The following is a 21,907-nucleotide window of genomic DNA, read 5'->3' on the forward strand; positions in this document are numbered from 1 at the left end:
GAGACTGAACGAGTGCTAAATACAGCTTCCTTTTTTAGAGAATTGATATGTGCTGCCCAGCCCATTGTAGCATCCATGGCTAGTTCCAGAGTATTCATCCACTTCTTCCAAACATGGCCACGAATTATTCACGATTTTGGTGAAAATAATTGTTGTATCTGACAAGCGTGTTTCGCAAACATATTGCGCGCTATATCTTGTTTTGAAAGGAATTTCCCAACAACAACTGAAACGTTTCCGCTGGGAACGTATTATAAGCGCAGAAAATAACATCATTAACAACCTTTCCTACGACAGTAAACCTTCCATTCAGCGCTAGTAAAGCGAAGAAAAAGGTCGACACTAATCAATTCAATCATGATGTTTTAATCAACGTGTGCAGCGGAAAAGTTCTGCCCACTCTGCTTCTTCCCGGTATCGTCACTGTCGCTCAGGTTAATCACTACCGTCTGAGCACTGTTGCGAACAGGTCAACAAAGTCCGTAAATAAATACCCCGCACTTCCCTCCTGTGCTGCTGCCATCTATCCGTGCACTACCTATATCACGGACGGATTGGTGAGCTTAGGAGATGAATATTCATTCGATTCTTCGGCGGAATGAACAGACACAAAATGTAGCATGACACATCCGCTGTGCTGCACTGCGCTGGCCAACTGACTGACTGACTGGTGGCGTTCCAGTCCATTGACTATAATTTTCGAAACAACAAATTTGAACTAACACGCCTTGTGTGCACTGACGTCAATCGGTCACAGGCTCATTACCATTTTTTGCTTTTGTTAGCATAGATCAAAGAAAAAATACTGACCAAAAATCGACGACAGCGCGTGAATTTTTTTACGGCAAATAATACACCCAAAATAAAACAAATGAAACGTACATGTTAACGATATCTGAGGACCGATTTATTCTACTACGTTTCAAAATTCTCTCATCACAGGCACCTTTGGAATTTGCATATAAATTAAGTACTACAACCAATAGTACACTACTGATGAACAATTTCACACTTGCTGGACAATCTTCACAGGGTGATACCGCTCTGCTCCGCCTCGGCGCGGTACTTCTCGATGTAGGTATTATCCGGATCGTACTTTGCCTGCAGGGTCGTCCACTGTTCCGGGCGGTTCTCTATCATATAGTTGATAACCTTGATGGCCCCGGCTCGCTGAGCTTCGGTACACTTTTCGCAGTTTGTCTGCAGCGCTTCCGGCAAGATACGCTTCAGCTCATTGCCGTCCGGAGTGCACGGACCCTCGTCCATCAGGCACTTGAAGTAGTTGTTGAACAAGCGATCCGACTTGAGGATTTCCTCGACATCGATATTATCGTATTTGGTAGTATACTGTTCATCCTGAGCCGAAACCAGGGCAAACAGGGCACAGGCCGCAACGATGAAAAACTTCATTTTGGTAACGGTAATCTATCCAGAAAATTAGACGCAAACTGAATTAAAATCACTTATACCACCAAAAGACTTGAGCCCGTTTAAGCGACGAACCCGGTCTCAAACCTACCGAAAAAAAACGCACTAATGCCTCTCTGTTGCAGATGCAGAATTGAACTATGCTCCGAGTACAGATCGTCTTACATTATATATACTAGGTAATAAGAAGCATCACAATGGCAGCGGGGCCAACCGAGATAGGCCCGTGTAAACCAAGGATTTTCAAGCATTAAAGAGGTCGACTTTTTACCTCGCCTGGTTCATTCTCGCCAGTCTGCCAGTAGGCCAAAGCATGCCTTCAACAACATATCTGATGAGTGCGTGCGTGCAGTTGCAACGCTTCGAATGCACGCTTTGCCGTTCAACGCTGACCGGTTAGGTTCGCTGGACAGACGGTGTGAAACCAATTGTTAATTGCTGGCTGCCTCCCGACGGATCAGCTGTTCTTGCGTGCGCGTCCAAAAAATCGTGAGTCGTCTCGATTCGACAAAAACCCGTCTAACTGTATGGTTTGTAATTTATGTCCTTTTTGGTCAACCAAATTTAAGGTTATTCACCTTCATTGTGACTGCAGCAGTTGCAGATAGCCAGCACGAAACACAGTAGTTCAAACGGGTAGCCAGAGGGTAAGTGCTCCAACCCAAACTCTGTCTGTCCATTTTTTCATCATCTATTCATGATTTCATCTATTATTTGAGTAGTGGCTGCTTCAATTGTGATCAATCAACCAGTCGTGAGCTATCATCTGTTACTGCACATCGAATAGCACCGTTTTAGCAAATCATTATAAGTGCTCCTTTGACAGTTAGAAAAAAACAACCTCCACTTGTTAATCAAGTTAGTCAACATTTTTGACTGCCCCAAAAGAGTAACCGTTTATCAGTACGTCACATATGTTATTTGAGTGGCATGGTATACTCTCAAGCATATCTCCATACCTCACGGGTTCATGGACGGGCTATGCTTTGTTAAACCGTTTTGGGTATAGGCATTTTTTTACGCAATAAGTATAGCAACTGTCTTGATGGCCTTCAACATGACAACCACGACGTAGGAAGCAATCGATAGGCAAATAAGTCACTACGTATATTGAGTTATTCAGCCCTTACTAGTTTTTGCATGACTTGCCTAATTTCCATATTACATTTCTGATTGCTTACTGCAACACTAACCAGTGAGTGTTCTTTTTTTTTTACAGAGATAATCCATTAATTGGAACATAATTATTAAGCATCTCTTTTGGTTCAACTTAGCCCTAGACTAATAGAATATATTAATATTTTCACAAATACAAACAAGGAATTTTATGAAGATGATTATAAAACCGTCATGACAGGCTTCTTCGAATTTGACGAGCTAAAGGAAACTAAAGAGTCGACTAAACGTTTATCCCCAACTTGTTCTAGAGCTTAATGCAATTTTAACGTATATAATAGTCGGTTAACACCATTAATTGAAGTAGGCCGCGATGCTGAATTGACGATTTTTTTTTTGCTGCGTGATTGTCTCATGAAAAATTAAATTCATATTTCAAATAACTTGAAGTGAAGTAAATTGTAAAAAATGGGAAGGGGAATTGTTAATGGATTGCGTGACGATGACCAAATGAAGATCTACTCGTTTCCGTTGCTTCAGCAATTGTTATAGGCGAATAGTGAAGTCTTCCGGAAGACAGCAGGTTGCTCCAGCCGGCACTGACGCACAGCTACCTATGGTATTGTTTGGCTTTCGTTTCTGTAGCTCTTATTCAATAAATCAATAAATTTACTGAAGCTCTTCAAATACGCGTCAATCAATTATTGTACTACTGCTACACTACATTGAAAGTTTCAATACATGATCAGTGCTATTAGCATTGATATTGTACACCCAACCCTTTATTTACGTGGTTGTAGTTGTCATCCTACCGCCTTTAAATGAAAACAACACACTTAGAAATGACTATTTTTACACGTGATGGAATCCTTCTTTGACATAAAAGAACATAAAGTAAACAAACACGTCATGTAATATTAAGTGCTCCAATACTGAAAAGGAGTTATCCAGCCGGCTTCATTGACGGCCGATCAACAACGGACCAGATCTTCACCGTACGGCAAATCCTCCAGAAATGCCGTGAATACCAGGTCCCAACGCATCATTTGTTCATCGACTTAAAAGCGAATCATGGAAAGTCATGGACGAGAACGGCTTTCCTGGGAAGCTGATCAGACTGATCAAAGCAACAATGGACGGTGTGCAAAACTGCGTAAGGGTGTCGGGTGAACTATCCAGTTCATTCGAATCTCACCGGGGACTGCGACAAGGTGACGGACTCTCATGCCTACTCTTCAACATCGCTCTAGAAGGTGTAATACGACGAGCCGGGCTCAACAGCCGGGGTACGATTTTCACGAAATCCGGTCAATTTGTGTGCTTTGCGGGCGACATGGACATTATCGCAAGAACATTTGGAACGGTGGCAGAACTATACACCCGCCTGAAACACGAAGCAGCAAAGGTCGAACTGGTGGTGAGTGCGTCAAAAACAAAGTACATGCTAGTAGGCGGAACCGAACATGACAGGATTTGTCTAGGAAGCAATGTCACGATAGACGGGAATACATTCGAGGTAGTGGAGGAATTCGTTTACCTTGGATCCTTATTGACGGCTGACAACAATGTGAGTCATGAAATACGAAGGCACATCATCAGTGGAAGTCGTGCCTACTACGGGCTTCAGAAGAAACTACGGTCAAAAAAGATTCACTCCCGCATCAAATGTACCATGTAAAGAACGCTAATAAGACCGGTGGTCCTCTATGGACACAAGACATGGACTATGCTCGAGGAGAACCTGCAAGCACTCGGAGTTTTCGAGCGACGTGTGCTAAGGACGATCTTCGGCGGTGTGCAGGAAAACGGTGAGTGGCGGCGAAGAATGAACCACGAGCTCGCTGCACTCTACGGCGAACCCAGCATCCAGAAGGTGGCCAGAGTTCCATTCGTGTTTAAAACCCGCTTAAAAATAAAACCGAATAGTCGAGCAGTTGTAAAGCTGGCACTAAGAATAATCAAACTGCTGTTATAGTTTCAAATTGACCACTCAAAATATTCTTTAAAATTTGTCGAACCTCTCAACGGAATCCCTTTATGTAGAGCCTTAAGCGTGTTGGTTTATTTCCTTTAAATTCCGTTATAATTGCTTATCTTTTGACAGATACGCGTATTTCGTCTACAACTTGCAGACTTCATCAGTGTCAAGTACTCAACACCACTGAAGAATCCATTTTTATCTACGAGTTAAATACGAATCTATAGGTACTAAAAATCAGCAGGTATCCACTGCCGTGTCACAATTTACGCCCTACTCAACTGTCTCAAATTCGCAAATCAACTTCAGGCATCAGGAGAGATTCGGGAAGATGAAGTCATGGTTTCATTTGATGTCACAGCACTTTTTTCCGAGTGTACCAGTAAAGGAAGCCATCAGCCTTTTAGAGGACTGTCTTCTGAAGCAACGTGCGGATTCTACTTGGAAAAACAAAGTTCGGTCATATCTCAAGCTTACTCGTCTTTGTATGGAGGAAAATTATTTCATTTTCAGAGGAAATTTTTATAAACAAACTAAAGGCGCTCCTATGGGCAATCCGCTTTCTCCATTTTTATGTGAATTGTTCATGGCTAATCTGGAAAATACTGTGGAGAATAGGAATTGGTTGCCCAAATGTTGGTATAGGTACGTGGATGACATTTTTAGCATTGTCAAAAGGGAAGATTTATCAAAAACTTTGGAGGCCATAAGTAACGTTCACAAGGACATCAAATTTACTCACGAAGAAGAGAGAGACGGCAAGCTACCCTTCCTAGATCTTCTCATCATCAGGGAAACGTCTTCGTTCAATTTCGAAATCTATAGGAAACCAACAAATACAAAGAGAGTAATACCAAGCACTTCAAATCATTCCCATCAACACAAAATGGCCGCTTTTCACCAAATGGTTCACAGGATGCAAACTCTTCCTCTTAGCGATACAGGGAAATCAAAGGAAATAGCTCACATTTTTGAAATCGCTAGGCTTAATGGGTATCAAGAAAAAAACAATTCAAGCAGTATTCGATAAAAGGGATCATTTTAGGCGTATTTCGACAACTCTTACACCAGTAACTGAGCGTTTAAAACGGGTAGCGGTGAATTTAGACAAAATTTTCCAATTATTACCAAACCGTTGATTTTGAAGTTTAGAAGTTTTGGCCTAGATTTAGTATTCAGCAGCAGAACAAATCAGATGAAGTCACTGTTAGGATCTACAAAAGATTCAATAAATGTCTTAGGGAAAGCCGGAGTCTACAAAATGTCTTGTCCAGATTGCAATAAAATCTACATGGGTCAGACGAAAAGGACTTTGGAAACAAGGTTTAAGGAGCACATCGCAAAGGTAAAAAAGGCTAACTAAAAGATGGATCAAGGACTTCATTATGAATTTAAATCGGCGGAGTGTATCTTCGCCTTGGAAACTAGACGTAGCAGAAAGTTTAGAAATATTTAAACATAATCCATCAACATTGCTTAATAGAGATCAAGGAAACTGATACTCGAGACTCTTTAGCATGCTACCTAAAACCACACAACGTAGCATGCATCTACCTGTCCCCTCCAGAATTGCTGCTACTTTCTATGGTACTATTCAACGGTGAATAATAAAATTGGACCACCAAAGATTTGTTTAAAGTCCTTTATGTTGATAACTTTGTTATGTTGTGGACTAGAAAAAACAATTTTGAGAAATTACATTATATCAAATCGATGGCAATAAGATGTCTTCAGGCGCTACCAATTGGCCATGATCCCAGGGATTTTTTTTACGTTGTAGGAGCTTCGTAAAACTACAAATAGAAGTTCAAGAAAGATCGTAGAAATTAAGTAAACTTGGTAGAAATTCTAGCATCTTCATATACCTTTAGAAAAATTCGTAGAAAAAAGGAAAAGTTCTGAAAATAGAGAATTCATTTAAATTTGAGGAGCTTCGTAGAAGTTAAAGCAACATTATTTTATTTCCGAGAAGCTCATTATTGATCGGGAACATCTAGGACATAATTTTTTATTTTTTTATTTTTTAATATTTGTGGAAATTATGTACAAATTCAAACAAATTCGTTCATGTTCGTGGAAACTCAACGAAAAACGTAGAAGTGCAGTGTAGAAGTTTTTTGAATTTCGTAGCATTTTGAGGAGCTGCTTAAAACTTCATATGAGTGTAAGGAAAAAGTACAGGGATTTGTAAAAGATCTAAAAATAGTTCAATAAACTTCTAAGAACTTCAGGGATTTTCGCTTCAGCTTAGGGAACTTTGTTGCAGTTTGTCAGAGATCTTACTCCAAAAAAGCTCCATAAACTTCTTGGAAGTTTTGGGAACTTCGCTAAATTTCAAGCAACTTTCTAGGTGTTCAAAAATATTTGTAGATGTCTTAGGTGTCTTTCCAGAAGTGCAAAAATGTTCAGAGATCTTTGTAGAATTACAAGTACAATCATTCAAGTTTCGAGCTCATTCCTTTCGATTAGAAATATAGTTAAATCTTGATTCTATATATCGAATAAAAAATTGTTCTGGATAAATGCTTTATTACTTTTTTTTCTCTTCAAATATCAGAATCATGACAAGGTAACTTAAAAAACCTGATTAAATTAAATTATAACCTGATTATCCACAATTCTTTCCACATGTCAAGATTTTTCGAAATTTTTAAATCCTAATTTTTTCTTACTTTCTTATCTCGAAGAATTTTTATCTCGAGAAATGCTGTAAGTCTCAGAATCTAGGTAAGTTTCATAAGATCTTGAATTAGGAATTTTGAAGACCAGGAGATTCAGACGGCTATGAAATCGAAAATTGTTTTTAATATTAATGTACTAGAATTTTCATGAAATGAGGAGGAAGAAGGATCTTGCAACTTTATCTTAGTCTTATAATTATTACAATTGGTCTGAATTTGTTGACTTTTACTTACTGTATTCGAAGAATTTATGCAAACAATCTGTATCAGAGATATCCTTTTTCATTAGTTACAAAATCTGGAAAACATTTTGGTTTGGAATCCCAAAATTATTATTTTAACATACAAAATGTTAAGAATTCTGCATCTGCAGCATATGCATGTACGTAATTGGTGGATTTGTTAGTTATTTCGACGCTTTTGAACAATGCTTGATATTTCCCATTTTTCAATAGATTCTTGTTGAAAATCAACGGTCGGAAGCATTGCTATCGATGCGTAGAAATATTTCTGATCGATTGGTGATAACATTATTGAAGTTGGTCCAGGGGCAGCAGAGTTATTAACGTTCAAAATCTTTCAAAATTTCGTTACATGTTCCATTTTTGGTTTTCACAAAGTGTACCTCCATATAGAAATCACAGGCATAGTCCTACGTCAAAAAACTGTGCATCGTGTACATTTTCCTACTTCCTTAATGTATTAAATTTATTCTGTGCGTACTTTACCTGGAAACAGTTAAAATGTTATAAAATTATAAAATTCAAACTCCTAGAATTCAATTTTGGTCCCTATGTCTGAGATTTGACTGATGGTGAAATATTCAAAATAAAAAAAAGCTAGTTACAAAATTCATGAAATTACCTAACTCTGAGAATTTTCTTAAGTTTGAGATGCTTACATTTACAAGATCCGGACTTTTATTTCATTACAAAACTCATGATCATTGCTTGTTCAAAATCAGTAAGCGTTTAAGGCTGTACCCAAAAATAAGTGGCCTTGACGCAATTTGAGTGGATTTTTATTTAATTATTTTGAAAAATTAAAAAAGTGCAGCAGGCTCCTTCTTAGGCCCCCTCCAGATAAATTGTCTAGCTACGCCAATGGTCAAACCTATTCCTTAAATACCGTCAGTTGAAATTAATTCTTTTGATTACGTTAATATTTTGCAATGTAAATCAATGTATTAAAATAATCGACCGAATTAATTCGAATTAAAGTCGCTAAAAACCTATTGTTTGAACTCGCCAGAACGCACAGCCGAAACTCGTACAAATCATCAACCAGTCGAAAAACGTATTACCCAAAGAATTATCTTGAAATTCGTCTTGGAATTCTTCTCAGCGAATGCTAGGTGCTATGCAGAAGTTCCCAGGAAATTATCCTCCTTAAAATGCTCCTCAAAACTCCCTTGAAACTCTGCTATGAATGCTCAATTAAAATGATCACCGTAGGAATACACATAGAAATTCGATAGTAGAATTTTTCTTAAATTATCCTCACAAAGTTCAGTGAATTAGTATCAAATTTCGATACGGATTCTACGTCTTCCACTTACTTTTCCACTCGTTGAACTCACTTGCAATTCTCCTCAAATTCCTCAGAATTTTCCTCAAAATTAGGTTGGAATTCTAGTTTTAAACTCTTTTGAAGTTCTCCTCCGAATTCCTTTGAAGCTTTCCTGGAATTCATCTCACAATTGCAATCTCCCTTAACACTTAGTATTCTTCCATTTTATTTTTCAATGCTACCCAACGCCAGGGAGGCGATCCTGGACCCTATCTATCGACCCATAAACTTCATGGACCAACGGCTTTACTTCCCTTAGGAAGGAAGGTGTGATCAGAGATTTTATACCTCAAAAATCCCGGCGGCGCCGACTGGGATCGAACCCAGGCCCTTTGGAGTGAGAGGCAATCACGCTTAACGCTACACCACCGGCGGCGGTAAGAGATGCCCTGTAAAATCAAATGTGTGCTAGCAAATTTATCGGCAAAAAAAAAATTTAATTTTAAAGGAATATATCCACAAGCCATGGCCAAGTATAACTTTTGTCCCGGTGCCTATGTGAAATCGGCCATGAGGGACATCCATTTAATTTGGCCAGCATCTGGTAATACAGATTTTGATAATCGTCTCATGATTGTCAATCCAGCATTAAATAGTCAACATTGAATTAAACTTCTCTATGTGCTCATTATTCTCTTCCATATGTATTCTTGATAATTCAACAACTATTGGAAAACCTATTAAAATACTACAGATTAAAAAAACAAAAACTTTTTTTTTACAAATTCGATAAATTGCATATCATATAATTAAAATTAAAATTTTGCATATCAAAACTGAGAAAAACCTTCTGTGGCGGAAATGGTTAAGGGTCCGTTTCGGTTTGCTAGGTATTTGAAGCCTTCTGGAGACGAATCCGCCTCACGCTAATGCAATTTTTACACGTTTCCTTCCTTCTTCGTGCATGTTAAATTTGTCTGGATCTGGAACTAGTCCATGTTATAGTGCTTGCCACACAAAATACAAATGCATACAATGGTATTGATTGAGTGGTAAGCGTGATTACCTCTCACCCCAGCAGGCCTGGGTTCAATCCCAGTCGGCGCCGTCGGGATGTTCTGAGGCATAACATCTCTGATCACGCCTTCCTTCGGATGGGAAGTAAAGCCGTTGGTCCCCGGTTCATGAGTTGATGAGTCGATAGGTAGGGTCCAAGTGTGGGAGCTGCCTTCCTGGCGTCGGTAGCATTGGTGCTCAGCATGGAAAAAGATCGACGGAAAACAAACCAAAGCCAAAACAAAATGGTATTGATTGGCATAGAATGCTCTCAATCAATAATTGAGGAAGTAAGTCGAGACTGGCTCTTGTTAGAGCATCAAAACCAGGACAAGGGAGAAGAATAAGCAACAATACTATTGACAGTTTAGAGTGAAAACCACTGCTAAAATATTCCGCAAGTAATTGCGGAATATCACCGCAAGCCTTCTGGATAACTGTCATCACCGGTTGCACAAGTCACGATCACTAGTTATCAATATCAATCCCGATAAATCGATTTCTACAAATGAACATGTCTGTGTCATCGGTGTCACTAATTCATTCCACCAGGGTGCCTTTTTGACGTAATAAAACTGTTATGTGAATTTCCTAGAAAGCGCTCGAGCAGGGTAAAATAATTCAACCAAGTGCTAACCGTGCAATTAAAGCCTCTATCTATAAAACTAGCGACAACAGCAAACTATAGTTTTGACGCAGGTTTTCAGCGGCAAATAGGATGAATTTAAAATGTATCAATACGGAAAGGTTAATGATTCGGAACCGAATGGGAGATTAGCGTTATAATTACCATAATTACCTCGGCAAAATGAAAATAAAAATGCAAATCAATTTTGCAAAAGTCATCGATTTTGAACCAAATAAACCAGATGTAGCATCCAAGACAACAATGACTACCGTCGTAGACATAGGAATGAAATTCACCCTGACTCATGCGATCCTTAATACAGCAGGCGCCGTGCCATCGCCCATGTGCATTGCATAAAAATATTCAGCGCTACGCTATACCAGCATCATCATGATCATTACTGCGATCATTCGATCAATGATGATGGCAACACATACGAAACCATCATCCTCGGTGGTGCTTTCGAATGCCACAAATACTAGCTCGCGATCAAAAGTGTTTACTAAACGCGCAGCTTCTGAAGTGGTTCTTCAGCAGCAGCAGCAACAACAACAACAACAACAGTAACCGGCAATTTCAGCAGTGACCAACCGTCTCCATTCTTCGCGTTCCTACATGCTATCTACAACCTAGCCTACTAAGAGCCGATCGCATCCAGGCGTGAAAAATCGCTCAACTGCCTGTGCCTATTAGATATCGCGCTTGTTGTGGGAGGGAGACCGTGTTTTGGTGACGTCACAAGTCGTCCTCGCGAGTTGAAGTTTTTGCGCGCTGAGCGATCGTGTTTGTGTTCGCGCAGAAACGGTGTCAGTATATATATAAAAGGTAGAAGGTTTCTTACTATCAGGCACAGTGCACAGTTCTAGTCCGGCAAGATAAGCTGTTTCAGTGTTCCAAAAAAGTCCCTGGCGTCTTCAGTTTCTGTTCTAGGTGAGTAGTAACGGACTCCGGTGTGGATGATTGCTAACGATTGGTACCGGAAATGCGGCTGAAATGACCTTTCGGATGAAGCGATTTTTCTGTAACGGTGTACAAGTGCAATAACGACCAGTGGTACCGGTACTGGCTGAACTCGTTTATTGATTATTAAATCATTTATCAGTTGTCTTGACTGTATCTGGTTAGCGGTGATCTAAACGAGTTGGTATAACTAACGGCAGTGGATGATGTTGGAATAGTTGTGAATAAGCTCGGCGTGATAAGTAGTAGTCGGAAACAAACGCGCGTTTTGTTATCATACCTAAATAGAACTAATTCGAGTCGAATTTAGCCCGAATGTAGTTGGTGCTGGTCAAAGCGTTAATTGTAGATTTGTTCAAATAGGAAATATGTAATGCAATGTTCCTAAAAGTCTACAAGTTCTTAGAATTTCTCAAGACTTTGCATGTAAAATGTTTCTATTTTGGCACATCTATCAAATTTACTATAATGATTAGGATTCTTTCAACAAATCGGAGATTTTTGGAATCCTGATTTTTTAACAATCAAAACGCTCCCATGAGATCTTTTAGAAATGAAAAATGGGAAACAAATGTTTCTCCTACAGTTGAGCGTCTACTGAAGATAGCATACGTAGGAAAGTCCTTCAAACGTCAAGTCCATTTTGAGGGCATATGCATAAATTATTTATTTGTGGGATTTTTGCAAAGTCACCGCTCCTTTGCACGCCACGCTTCGCTGGAGAATTGGCAGTTAAGAAAAGTGAAACCGTGTGACATTATAAATTCAAATTCATTCGGATTGGTACGATTTCGTCAAGGATCTAGATCAGCGCGATTTTTGTAGTTTTCCATGTTTGGCATTTTCGTCTGTTTACAGATTGATAAAGGGCGTCATCTAACACCTAGTGCGATAAACACATTTTTGAAGCCAATTTTTTTGAAGAAAGATAAAGTCGACTGAAAGGCTGAATTTATTACATTCTCTGCATATGTAATGGCAAATTTTTGTATAAAACCTTCACGAGATGATTTTCGACACGCAATGCATTAGGGGAAACAAACTCGAAAAATAAGCAAACATCAAAAATACAACATTACAAAATCTGTTTATGTTGCGAAACATTGCCAATTCTGCATACTTTTCATGTAAATCTGTAATAGAACCGTACATTTCCCGGTCGGATGTCCGTGTACATTGAACCTTTTGCATTGTTCAACTTTTGTTCTTAATTAAAACTACACACTAATCCAGGCCTCTGCCGATCGGTAAATTTTGAACTACAGAACTGTTCGGTAAAAGTTTGAAAATCTATAAAAAATCCAATAATTAGTAAATGTATTCCGAACTTGTACAGACTTTGTTTAGTTTACCCCATTTAGCTATAAAAAAAATTGTCAATTTTATTGATTTATCACGTTTAACGGTCATTTGAAAATTTTACCGACTTGATCTGCTGTTCAAAACCCGGTAAAACTCTACTGACCTCGGTGATCTGAATTGAGTGTGTACTTGGGCTTTGAGGGACGAGTCCTGAACTTACGGACTTTGTCTAGAGGTCTTATGATTCAACTGTTTTTGACCAAATCGATCTATTTCAGATGCCTCATAGATCAACTTCGGATTCAGATATCAACTTCAAATAAACCCTGAGGCATTGCTTGAAGGTTTACTTCGAGGAATTAAAAAAAAAAAAACAATTATGAAGGCCCAATGGGTTCATAGCAAAGCCTTATGGGTCAGCTACAAATCTCTCATGAATCAACTCCAGAGGCCTTAAGGCCCACGCACATTAGATCCGGATCTGACGCGTTGCGGCAAAGTGACAGCTAAATCTATTGTCTAACTGTCAAATTTACGTCAACGCAACGCAAACGGATCTAATGTGGGTTGGCCTTTAAGGCGATACTTCCAAAGCACAAATGTCAGCTTCCACAAAACATACAAATCTCGCGTCACTTTTCAAATAGACCAATCTCCATTGATCGATTCTCTTCATCGACTCTCTCTCTCTTTCGTTAATAACCCGACTCCAAAAACATGTTCAGCTGTTCTTATCCACCAATACGCTTAACAAAACTTTCTTTTAACAGACTATGTAGAAAAATTAGCCCGAAATATGAATGCAACCAAGTTATTAACGAAAGAAAGAGTCGATTAAGAGAATCGATCAATATATGAAAGGTGACGCGAGAAATATGAAATTGCTACTCCTTTTTTGCTGCGCTACTTCCGTCCGACGGTTCTACTGCAGCTGTCAAAGTTCTAACTGCCAGTAAGAAATTGAGCTGATTACTGAAAAAAAACATAGTGTACATTGACTAACTTGAAGTATTTTTGCTGGCTATTCTAGCTACGGTGGAACATCTTCTTATTGGAATTAATCCGTAAAACGGAAATAAATCTCTTGAAGCACAATATATCTAAGTAGAGTAGAATTCAGGCGTAACAGTATTTGTAAAAAGTTACTTCTCTCGATGATTTCTTAAAAGTCATGGCTATCCCTGGCAAATCAACACGCTGGTAGTGAATTCCTCTACTCTAGGGATGTGTTGTTTTGTGTAGGCGTGCCTTGCATTCCTAGAAATCAACGGTACAAAGCCTGTTACGCCCTAATTCCACCTCTTTCAATATATTGAAAAAATCACTCGAATTGATTCTAATTCTTGGCTCTTAAGGAAAATGTAATGTCTTGTTGAGTTATGATTTAAGTTTTGATGATTGCGAAATTATTATCCTGGTTCGAACCATTACTGAGCTTAGTTCAAACTATTGTTTTCAAAAATACATTTTGCTAAAATTGAGGTTAAGAAATTTGAGCTGATTAAAAGCTGGATAAGCATTTTTTTTTTTTGCAGAAAAAGAAAATGTTTGCCTGAATAAGCTCTTATTCAACATTCGGGAAGGGATAGAAATATCGCTCAAGTCGGTCAGCGTTTATGCGGTGTTTACATCTGTGCTGGTTTGCTAGTGATAGTGTACTAGAACTGTACTAAAAAGCAAGCAGCATAATGTAAACAGGACATCAGCATCTGTCAGCATGAGATTTCAGGAGCAAATGAAATTCGTGCCAGTCCGGCGCCGGTGGTGTAGTGGTAAGCGTGACTGCTTTCTCACCCCAATGGGCCTGGATTCAATCCCAGCCGAGGTCGGTGGGATTTTTCTGAGGCATAAAAATCTCTGGTCACGTCCTTCGGAAGGGAAGTAAAGCCGTTGGTCCCGGGCTATGTGTGTGTTGAATGGGTGGGATATCCTACGCAGGTGTGGAAGCTGCCTTCCTGCACATTCGATTGCCGTTAATGGAATGCAATCGATGTCCGTCGGAGATTGGCACAAGATTGCGGAACAGAGACCGACGTTAAATAAAGAAGACTGGAGCTAGTGAACTAGCATAAGTTTAAACTCCCCATTAACCCCGTGGATGCTCTTCCACGAGTTTCCGGTGTCCGCTTCGAGATTTCAGGATGTCTTCGTAAAAACGTGTTCAGTCATCCTGTCGATGGTATTCCTCTTTTGAAAAGTACGCCTTGAAGGGATGTGAGTTCAGAAGCTGCTTCAAGTATCTCCTTTGTGGTTTTTGGGAAGAATCCAGTCCGAGGCGGATAGTCACAGGTGGACTAGAACTCACGGTCCGCTAGTGTTTACCGTTAATGTTCATGAAAAGATCACTATTTTACTATAAACAGTGTCAAAACAAAAAGGTTTACTGGCGGATTTGGACAGATCCTTTGGTTTGTTTCATACAACCAGAAGGTGTATGCTGGTCACAAATGTCTGCCACATTGATTTCCTACGCAACTGATGTGAATTTCGCGAATAAACACGAGGGGGACTGATTATACTCTGCCTATAATCGCATATCAGTCCCATATGGATTTCCGTCAATTTTGAGATAGCAACGCTATCCACTATCAATTGGCATCTACTTTCATATTATGTGATAAAACTATGGATTTTGATCATGGAAAATATGAAAACAACATCAAGTCAGTTTGTCCCACCAAGCAAAGTAATCGCATATCAGTCCCATCCTGAAATTCAATCGTCCATAGTTCAAGTAAAAGTTCTGCTTTTCGAATTGCCATATTTTTCTCTGTTATAACAGAACATGCAAGCTTCATTGTGACAGATTTTAACTTGAAAATAAAATATAAATAAATTTACTATGATTTTTCAAACATTTACATGAGAATTGCACTTCGTAGCTTCTTCTTCTTCTTCGCATTTCAAGCTTATTGCATATCGCATATTAGCTTATTGCGTGCTCTCAACTTAGTGTTCTCGATGCACTTCCACAGTTATTAATTGAAAGCTCTCGATGCCTGTACCATTTTTGCATTGGTATAATTGTGTGGCAAGTCCAATCATACTTCTATGCCCAGGGAAGTCGAGAAATTTTCCAACCCGAAAAATTCCTAGACCGGACCGGGAATCGAACCCAGCCACCTCCAGCATGGTCTTGCTTTGTAGATGCGCCTTTACCGACTGAGCTAAGGGAGGCCCTTCGTAGCTTCGACTGTCATTTTCTCAATGCCTACTTTTTCCATATGGGATTGATATGCTAGTATAGGTAGTATATCAAAACTTGCCATATATAATCGTCTTTAGTTTATTTTAGTAAACAAACTAACACTTCTTCCTTCTGGGATGGTCATACTTTTTGTGGGCCGCATACACTGACGATGAGTAACTTCTCAGTTCTTCCAGAGCCTTTTGCAGTGTCTCGGGAGAATATTGTATGGGTCTCATTTTGAACACCTTCGGTGAGAAGAGAACATGAGATATTGTGAATAAAAATAAATGTCGACATACCAAGCCAAACAATGCATTAGGTCCCAAGTAACATTGATCGATTCTCTTCATCGACTTTCTCTTTCGTTAATAAGTTAGGCTACAAACCCGTTTCTTGTCGCGTTTGCCATAGAAGAAGTTTGATAATAGCTTCTTTTATCGAATTGGGTGTTGAAAATAGCTGGAAATGTCGATACCTGTCCGTTGGGATGCAAGGAGAAACTCAAATCCATCCGTGTAGTTCTCTATTGTTGCCACATAGTTTGATAAAGAAGGTTCTAATCTAGCGTCCAAAAACGTCAAACACAGCAGGAAAAAAAATTGCTAGGAAAGAGAAAGTCGATGAAAAGAATCTTTCAATGGAAATAGGACATTTTGAAACGTTCATCTAGTTTTTTCCGGCATACCCGCTAAAACAATCAAGTCAAATTGCTACATCCACTATTTATGGATCTAATTCTTTGCTCACGATTGATATTACGACTGATGTAAATGAAATAAGGTGAATTAGTGCCTGCATCTATTTTATTGTGACTGCCTGGTTAATTTGAAGAGTTATCTGATATTATAGTACTGAATTTAGGTACCATGTGGAAAAAGGATAATCCAGATCGAAGCATTTTATACAAAAGTGACACACAAAGAAGAAGTGTTCCCAAGTAACAATTCTGCAATCATTTGGCGTTGGTCTGATTTATGATGGTTTTATAATGGCAATGAATAATCCATTTAGTTTAAATACAGCATTTCACAGTGTAAAACGTTCCTGCTTAATGGTCCACCTTTTCGCTGTTTTAAAAACCTTTTACAGTCTGGCGAGAAGTCAAAATCTGTCTTGTTTTAAAATTAAATTTAAAGTAGTTCTCAATCCCACCACAAACCTGTTTTATAAATCAATCATAAACTTCATTAGCAATTTGTTATTAATGTCTTGATAAAATACTCTATAAACCTGTTCTATCATTATAAAAGCAATCATAAAACCATTAGGTTTTAAATGAGAGCAAACGGCATATATTGTTGCCTTTTAGGCTTTAACAAGTGTATCATAAAATCTCCTCTATTAACAAATTGAATTTTAAGGATGGATCCTCACAGTAAATAAAAACCAAATTTATGACAAGGATATCTCGAAGGATAAACGAAGTTGGAGGAAAAATTCAAGCGATGCTAACGACAGCACGTCCGGCGGAACGGGTACCATCAACGACTGAGCATCTTGGTGGAGAAGAGTGAAGTGAGCGTGGTCCTCAAATTCATAAAACATTGTCAAAACAATCTGAAAACAGACCAGCCTTCTCCAGACCTAGCGAATAGATTAAGATCGGAATAGCTTGTATCAGTACCGACAGCAAACCACTGAAACTGTCAGTTAGCGGACACTAGTTGGTTTCCGATCCATAGCTGCCATTTTAATTCGGCGAAAGGGTCATCACTTGGAGAAAAAATCATTCAACCGTACATTCCTGCATCGTTTGATGGTGCACTTCCAGAACCATCCGGAAGAAGGGGATTTTTCTTCGGGAATGCTCGAGGTTACAGCTGTGCGAAATGCAAAATGTTGTGAACACTTTCTGAGTAACTGCTTCCAAGCCATCGGGATAGAATCGCCTGGAAGAACGCTGAATCGCACAGCGCAACTATCGAAAGATAAACAAACTTCGACGTTTAACATTTTGTAGGCAACATTGCCGCCATAAATGCTGCCATAAATCTGAACGGGTTAGGATCAAGAAAAAAGGCTATAGATAAATACAATTCAGTCTACAAGTTTTCTTCATAAAGCCATTTCAAAACGTTATGAATTTGTTAAGGATTTCTTAAAAGCAAAATAACTTTTTCACAAATGGCCCATGAAAATCAACTTTTATGCCTCCGCCATATTACAGTTATTTGGTTTGTTTTTTACAATCTTCGATTTTCAATCTATATTTCCTTGGATATGCAAACATCATGACAAACAAAAATCTCGGCTAAGCTTAATGATCGATATGAAGAATGTATTTTTTTTTTCTTAATGTAAAATAATTAGTAAAATCGATGTTTTTCGTGGCGGACTCAAGTTTTTCAATGTTTTCACGTGATGTGAAATCAAATTTTATATGGCACATAAAACTAGGCCACTTCATGAGAATTATTTTAAAATTTTGAAATTCGCCATGATTTTTATACGATCAGAATGGCTCGAATAATGGTTTTAATTGTTGCCAAATAGCTTTTATTGTAGCTTAAATACGGTTTTGAAATGGATCTCAATGCGTTTATCGTACAACCATTTTGCAGTAAATCAATCTTGAAGAGCTTAGAAAATATACCCTTCAGAACCTTCTCCAGGGTGGACCAACTAGACAGATTCTAGCATCAATGAGGTTTTGGTGACTGCATCAATGGCAAAGCAGTCATCTTGTATCCAGATAGTCTATCCGATTGTGTCGGTCAAAACAGCATACTCATAAGACCCGAAATCTGCCGGGTAGAGTTCATAAGTTCCTATGAATGTATACCTCAAAGGTTCTTACACTTGTCTTCAAAGTTCTTTAGCGTTTCTTTACAATATCTGAGGACCTCTATGGATTAGCTCCTAATTGCTGAGCGGCACACAAGTTGTCATACCGTATTCTGAAGTTAAAAGAAGTCTCTCGGGCTTTTCCCTGGAAGACCTTCGAATTTCTCCTAGTTGGTGTGTAGTTTCTCTGTAAATATCTCAGCATACCGCTTTTAAGAACTGTAAACTATCCTGCAAGGCTTCAAGATGTAATGTTTAAACTTGTTGTGGAACTACCGTGGGTCTCCGGTAATCTGACCGATTTTCATCTGCACACATTTTAATTTGAACCGTGCTAATCTACACGCTGAAAATGGAACAATGTTAAACGGAACGCAGAATTAAATCAAAACAGCAAATAAGGCTACCAAAAACACGCTTATCTGATGCCTGAGAGGGTTACTAGAAGTTCAAATTAAAAATGAACCCCGTTTATATGAATGAAGTGTCGATCAGATTAGCGGGGGTCTACGGAATATAGGAGAAATCTTCAATTCCTTTACCTTTTTGTCAGTGCTTGGATGCTTTTTTTTAAGGATTATCCACCATATTCCAGAGCATTGTTAGGTCAAAATTGAGCGCTCAAGTCACCTGGTGCAAGTAGGTACAAAAATAGGCATAAAACAAAAAAAATATTCGTACTAAATTATTCAATCATCATGTCTAGTGCCCTTTCTGGTTCTGGATCCACGCCGCAGTTCTTTGAAAATCTTGCCTTTGTCACAATTCCACTTGTTTTACAAGTGTAAAATACACACTTAGAAAAAAAAATATGTAAATTTAGGTGCTCTAAGACTGTCGTAAATCGCGGAGCACTTAATGTTACATGACATTTTTATTTACGTCTCATCCTTTATGTCAAAGATGGATTCCGTCACGTGTAACATTCTTATTTTCTCAGTGAGTACTTGTATCACTTTACCTGAGTTTGCAATGTCATCCAAATGATTATTGATTTCAGTAGAAAAAGAGTAACTGTTGTTGTTTGAATCCTGCACCGCACAACCAAACAAACATTCTAGGCACTAACAATAATGTGCTCTGACTTCCTGATTGAATTCATAATGTAAAACACCGCGGAGAATAGCTAATAGATGTACTTAAGCAATCGTGATCGAAATCAATAATCAACTCACTATATTAAATTCAAACCGCGTCATATTCATGACGCGGTTCGTCGCTTGACGACGCATTGAAATCTAATTGCACACCACACTTGAAAATCCCCCTCGTACTAATCCATTCCAAATCGTCGCTCTCTTCTTCCAGTAACTCAAACAGCTCCATAATGAAATCGTTCATCGTGATCGCGCTCGCCCTAGTCGTGGCCGTTGCCGCCCAAAACAAGTACACCTCCAAGTACGATGGAATCGACATCGACGAGATCCTCAAGTCCGATCGGCTGTTCAGCAGCTACTACAAGTGCCTGCTGGACCAGGGCCGATGCACACCGGATGCCAACGAGCTGAAGCGAATCCTGCCGGAAGCCCTGCAGACGAACTGTGCCAAGTGCAGCGCGAAGCAGCGCGAAGGATCCACCCGTGTCATCAACTATCTGATCGAAAACCGCAGCGAACAGTGGAAGTCTCTGCAGGCCAAGTACGACCCGGAGAACATCTACAGCAACATGTACCGCGACGATGCCCGCGCCCGTGGAATCAAGCTCTAAGAACCGCGACCGGAGCCCCGAACTGACCCTAGAGACGACCAAAGTTCCATAGGCACACATACGTGTTTAGTTGTATGAATATACGAGCAATTCCTGCTCGAACACGTGCGGAAACGAAATTGAAAGCCGTGAATAAATGCAAAACGTTTAAGATTTATAATTGCTACCAACATAGTTCGCTGGTGTTGGCGTGTGTTTATTATTTAGTTGAATACGCCCTGGTTCGTAAGCGTTTCGCATGACTCAGATGCAAATCCAAGCGCGGGTTCTCGTGATAGGTGTCGTGTGATCGTTACGATTAGATTTCAAGTAAGCAACTGTGAATTAAATAACGAACCTTGATTGGTCCATTTATGATAATTTTCATTCATCAATCACGAAAGCGCTATCCATCTTGATTAGCATAAACCGTCTCAATGCTACTACTTAGCGACCGGTGATGTAAAATATCGGCAAACTCACTCAAATGAGCAGTTCCAGTCATATGAGTGAAAAAATAACAAATTTTTAATCGACCTTTTCCGATTTGCATTGAAATTTTTATTGATATTTGAATTGTTATTTTTTATGGGCAATGATTCATATTTTTGCTGAAATTCGGATATTTTGGATCTTGTAAAATTTTCAAAATGGCGTCCTTGTAATTTTTTTATGTAGCATGGAAACGGCTTTTCTGAGCGATACTACGTCTAAGACAAAGTTTTAGAGAAAGATAATGTCTTTCTGGCGAAAAAAAATTAAAAAAAAATTATTTAAAATTCAAATAAAATGTTAAAACCCTAAATATCTCAAAATTCCCTTGCGCAATTTACAAATATTGTTCTGAGTACAAATTACGTAAAAACACGTTTTAAAAACAAGTTCTAAAATTTCCCTAAAGTTTCTAAAATGTCGATTTGTGTCAATTTTTAAGTGTCCATATTTTTTTCAAAACATTTCAAAAGTATGCATTTCTCATGAGCTTTCCTTTAAAAAAAACCGGACAAGAATATTTTGAGATATTAAGGTTTTTAACATTGTTTCGAAATTTTTACTTAAAATTACAAAACACATATTTTTTTCTATATTTTTCCCAGAAAAAAACATTATTTTTCTCTACAACTTTGTCTCACACGTAATTTTGATTACAATTCCCGTTTCTGTGCAACAATTTTTTTTATTATTTTTAAAGGCACCATTTTGAAAATTTTACAAGATCCAAAATCGTCTAATTTTAGCAAAAATGTGAATCATAGCACATAACAAATACAGTAATTACCCGATTTTGCCAGCCCCTTTAAAGAAAACATTTTCTAATGTTCTACGAAACCCATGCGCTTTTTCAGTGGTCTTATTGCATCAAAAAATACTTTAAACATCCATCTTGAAGATGAATGAGAAAGATTTGGAATTACAGTGAAATAAAAACCTAATGCGCGGAGGGGCTGACAAAATCGGGTCATTACTGTAACTATGCAAGGTTGCATGAAAATTGGAGAAGATCGAGCTTTTCCGATTCGTCATTTGGCGTTGAACTTTTTAAATGCTGATCATCTCGGGCTGTTAACACTTATGCTAGTTCACACCA

At 38.7% G+C, this 21,907-nt stretch overlaps 3 protein-coding genes across 3 annotated transcripts in view; 2 read left to right on the plus strand and 1 right to left on the minus strand.

Moving 5' to 3' along the window:
- Window positions 1-21,907, plus strand: part of LOC135705731 (E3 ubiquitin ligase Rnf121) — a 598,717-nt gene that overhangs the window by 376,058 nt on the left and 200,752 nt on the right. The gene's annotated exons all lie outside the window — the stretch shown is intronic.
- Window positions 991-1,413, minus strand: LOC135705655 (ejaculatory bulb-specific protein 3-like). The gene has a single exon (XM_065227397.1). It carries the CDS (start codon window positions 1,408-1,410, stop codon window positions 1,027-1,029), a length of 384 nt encoding a protein of 127 aa, XP_065083469.1. The 5' UTR covers window positions 1,411-1,413; the 3' UTR covers window positions 991-1,026.
- LOC135705656 (ejaculatory bulb-specific protein 3-like) lies at window positions 11,254-20,470 on the plus strand. The gene is made up of 2 exons (XM_065227398.1): window positions 11,254-11,326; window positions 19,941-20,470. Exon 2 carries the CDS (start codon window positions 19,960-19,962, stop codon window positions 20,338-20,340), a length of 381 nt encoding a protein of 126 aa, XP_065083470.1. The 5' UTR covers window positions 11,254-11,326; window positions 19,941-19,959; the 3' UTR covers window positions 20,341-20,470.

This window comes from Ochlerotatus camptorhynchus, unplaced genomic scaffold, assembly GCF_037179485.1.
Source record: "Ochlerotatus camptorhynchus isolate MF236.1 unplaced genomic scaffold, CSIRO-AGI_Acam_v1.1 ptg000274l, whole genome shotgun sequence".
NCBI lineage: Eukaryota > Metazoa > Arthropoda > Insecta > Diptera > Culicidae > Ochlerotatus > Ochlerotatus camptorhynchus.